This window comes from Frankliniella occidentalis, unplaced genomic scaffold, assembly GCF_000697945.3.
Source record: "Frankliniella occidentalis isolate FOCC.00 unplaced genomic scaffold, Focc_3.1 Scaffold3036, whole genome shotgun sequence".
Classification (NCBI taxonomy): Eukaryota; Metazoa; Arthropoda; class Insecta; order Thysanoptera; family Thripidae; genus Frankliniella; species Frankliniella occidentalis.
In genome coordinates, this window is record NW_026270105.1 from 1 (window position 1) to 3,472 (window position 3,472).

At 58.6% G+C, this 3,472-nt stretch overlaps 1 protein-coding gene across 1 annotated transcript; it reads left to right on the forward strand.

Annotated features, from left to right (window-relative positions):
• Positions 1-496: 496 nt before the first annotated feature.
• Positions 497-3,466, forward strand: LOC113209555 (adenylate kinase; the record flags this gene model as incomplete). The annotated part of the gene is made up of 5 exons (XM_052276466.1): positions 497-678; positions 785-898; positions 1,188-1,352; positions 2,243-2,437; positions 2,528-3,466. Coding segments are annotated over 5 exons (923 nt in total), but the record flags the coding sequence as incomplete, so codon positions are not given.
• Positions 3,467-3,472: the final 6 nt, after the last annotated feature.

The window sequence follows — 3,472 nt, forward strand, 5'->3', positions numbered from 1 at the left end:
GGGGGGGGGGCACCGGCCGAGGTCGAGCGGTGTAGAGTCCCTATCCTCAGTATGGTAGTGTAAAGGGGCCTGGCCGATGTGGTCACGGATCAGATGGATCCTCATTGATTTTTAAAAGCGCGCCTATTTGGTCGGGCGGCCCCGCGACTGCCTCCCATTGACTTGCTACACATTACACCGGCCGGGGAAATGACGTCTCGTCGACGATAAGGGGTGGCGAACCGCGGCACAGTCACGCGTGACACTCACACACACCGTCACACAGAGCTGTCACGCACACCCATCGACTAATTTCGATCCCCCTCGTCCTCCTCCTCCTCCCTCACACACACACACACACACACACACACACCCGACCCCAAGGTCCCCGTTCCGACTCATGACCACGACCTTTGCGTCCTTAAGCCCACACCTTGCCACCCGCTCCCCTTTGACTTTGTCAATGCATTCTGTAGGCCGGACAAGTAGTATCTCTAGGTTTCGTTGTCCCCCACAGGCGGACCGGGCAGCAACAAGTCTTCACTGTGCCAAAAGGCGGCGCGCCAGACCCCCGGCTGGGCGCACGTCTCCATCGGGAGGCTGCTGAGGCAGGCCGCGGAGCAGGCCCCGGACCCGCGGCAAGGCGGCGACGCGCACCTCGTGCGCCACGCCATCTCCAACGGCGAGATGGTCCTGCCGGTAAGGTTTCTACTGGAGAGCCTCAAAGGCAATTTTTTATAATTATTTTTTGCGATGAGACACGCATGGTGGCCCTTCATAATAAACTCGTTTATATCCGGCGCAGGCGTACGTCATACAGCTCCTCGAGTCCGCGCTCAACGCCAACGCGCGCGCGCAGGGCATCATCGTTGACGGCTTCCCCCGGGACATGAGCCAGGTGCTGGACTTCGAGAGCAGGGTGAGTCTCCACTCTAAACGCCGTGATCGCCTAGCTTGCCAACATTTTGGCATTCCTTTTTATTGCCTAATTTTGGCCGTCTTTTGGAGACTGGCAAATTTTAATAGTTGCTTGCCAAAATTTGGTCTTCTAAGCGGCCAAGAGTTGGTCTCCTTTAAAAAAGCGATGAAATTTTGGAAAATGACGGCCGAAATTTCGCCATAAAAATAAAGCGTACCCCTTCCCCCCATCTCTGCTTTGCCCTAAACCACGCCGATGCCAACACTGACGTGACTCCGTCCCGTTCCAGTTCAAACAGCAGCCCCCAGTGCTTCTGCTGGACTGCTCCAAGCTGCAGCTGGGCCGCGGCCGCCTGGACGACACGGTGGCCGCCTTCCGCAGGCGCCTCGAGCTCTTCAGGGAGCTCACCCTGCCCATGCTGCGCACCATGGACCAGGAGAACCGGCTCACCATCGTAAGTTCACAATTCAGTCGGTGGGGCGCCGCGGGCCTCTGTCTCGCGAGGCGAGGGGGCGTGCGCGTCACCGCACTCCGTCCAGGGCGACCCAGAATATTATGGGAGATCGATTCGATCTAATCGAAGGCGCGGAGCGGGATTAAATGAGCTCCAGGCATGCTGAGAATGAATAGTTTAAAGCTGGCCTCATAACACGGAGCCCGCCGGAGCCCTGCTGGCCCCGACCTGGCATGTCATTCACGCCCCTTATGCAAACCAATGCCATCCGCCGGTATCGATTGCCCCTTTGCCACCGAGGCGGCCGCGTGCGCGGCGTCTGCGGCGAGGCGGGCGGGATGCGGTGGCGGTGGGAGGGGACAGAGACCGCCCCCCGGCGACGGTTCGCACGCAGCCCTTACTTTGTCGGGGCCCCGGCGGCCCGGCGCAACCACCAGGGCCAGGCGCCGGGGCCCAGCATGAGCAAATGTCGAATGGCCCTCATCAATCGGACTCACGTTGATAGGCATGAGGCCCCCGGGTGCCTCTGAGCTGGGCTTCTCCCGGCTCCGCCCAAAGGTGCAGCGCCTTCTTGCTCCCCGACCCGAGCGAGCAGCAGCCTCACGCAGCTGCCATAGCGCCTGATGGGTAGGCAACATCTTGCCTGCAGCGCATGCATGTACGGTGGGGTGGCCTACCCCGAGCCTCGCAGGCGCCGAGCTCCCGTAACTTGTCGAATGAATGGGACTAACCCCGCGGCTCGCCCGCTGTTGGCATGAGGTATTTGATCCCCTTCCGGTCTGACCTTAAGTGCCATTCGGTGACGGGCTGCAACTTACACGTACTTCTACAACCCACAGTCCCCTCAGCCGATGTTCAGGCACAATGACCGTTGTTGCGCGATGTTCCAGGTGGACGGCGACACGGACAGCAAGCAGGTGCAGGACGAGTTCTACCGCGCCGTGCAGGGCCACATGGAGTCCCTGCGGCTGTCCCCGGGCGGCGGGGGTGGGCCCGGCCTGCAGGGCGTGCTGCCCCGCGCCGAGATGCAGTTCGACACGATGCTGCACGACTTGGAGGCCGAGGACGAGCCGCCGGGGCCACCGGTGCGTGAGTAGGGGGAGCGGAGTAGTGCGTTGAACTCTCCGTCGGACGCTCAGCTCACTGACGGTATGCCTCCTTTCTTCGGCCCGCAGGTGGTCGCCAACGGCCCTCGCCGCACCGGCGGCGCCAGGCCCATCGCCAACGGCGTGGCGCTGGGGGTGAACAGCCACGCGCTGCACGGGCCCGCGGGCGGCGCCAACAACGGCAGCCTCTTCGGGGGCGCCGTCAACCCCCCCGGCCGGACCCGGGTCCCCGTCCACGTCCTCAACGGCGGCTACCCGCAGCCCAGGCCGTCCAGGGACACCATCCGGCACATGTACGCCGACGTCGAGGCGTACCCGGTCGACTCGCACATGTGAAGCAGACCGATGGCGTGAACACACCAACGCGCCGCGCAGTGCTAGTGTCCTCCACCCCACCCCCCGTCTCTGTCGTACCCAGAGCCGGCTACTGGGTGCATCAGAGACGGGAGACACGGCAGAGTGCTTACTCAAGACACTCACGAACGGCCGTCTCTACCGGTCGTTGGCAGTACAAAGAACCACGTGATTATTTTATGAGTTTGTTCTCCGCATCTCTATACAGCCTGAAGTTTATCAGCAAAAAGGACATGAGTGTTGGGAATAATTTCAACTATATAGTGCATATTAGTTAAGGCCCAGCGCTTTGACTCCACTGCTTGGCTTACTCCACAAAATTTGAATGATACTCTGGAAGTCAGAGCTGCATCCTTATTCACTAATGTCTTTTTTAAACTAATTCACTAACAAATTGTATCTTTGATAGACTTCTTGAAACGAGGGGGAGGGAGAAGTTTTATAAAATCTTCTACTCCATGTAGTTGAATGGTGAAAATTCTACAGGTAGAAGATCTTTTTAGCTTTTGTTGCTCATTCTTTTCATAAGATTAAGTTTGTATGAACCCTTGTTTATGCTGGTCGTAATTAAGGGCTTTGAAATGCCAAACCCTTTATTTAGAAATTAATCTCAGGAAAAGTCAGAACCATATTTCCATCTTTGATAGTTCACGAAACGAT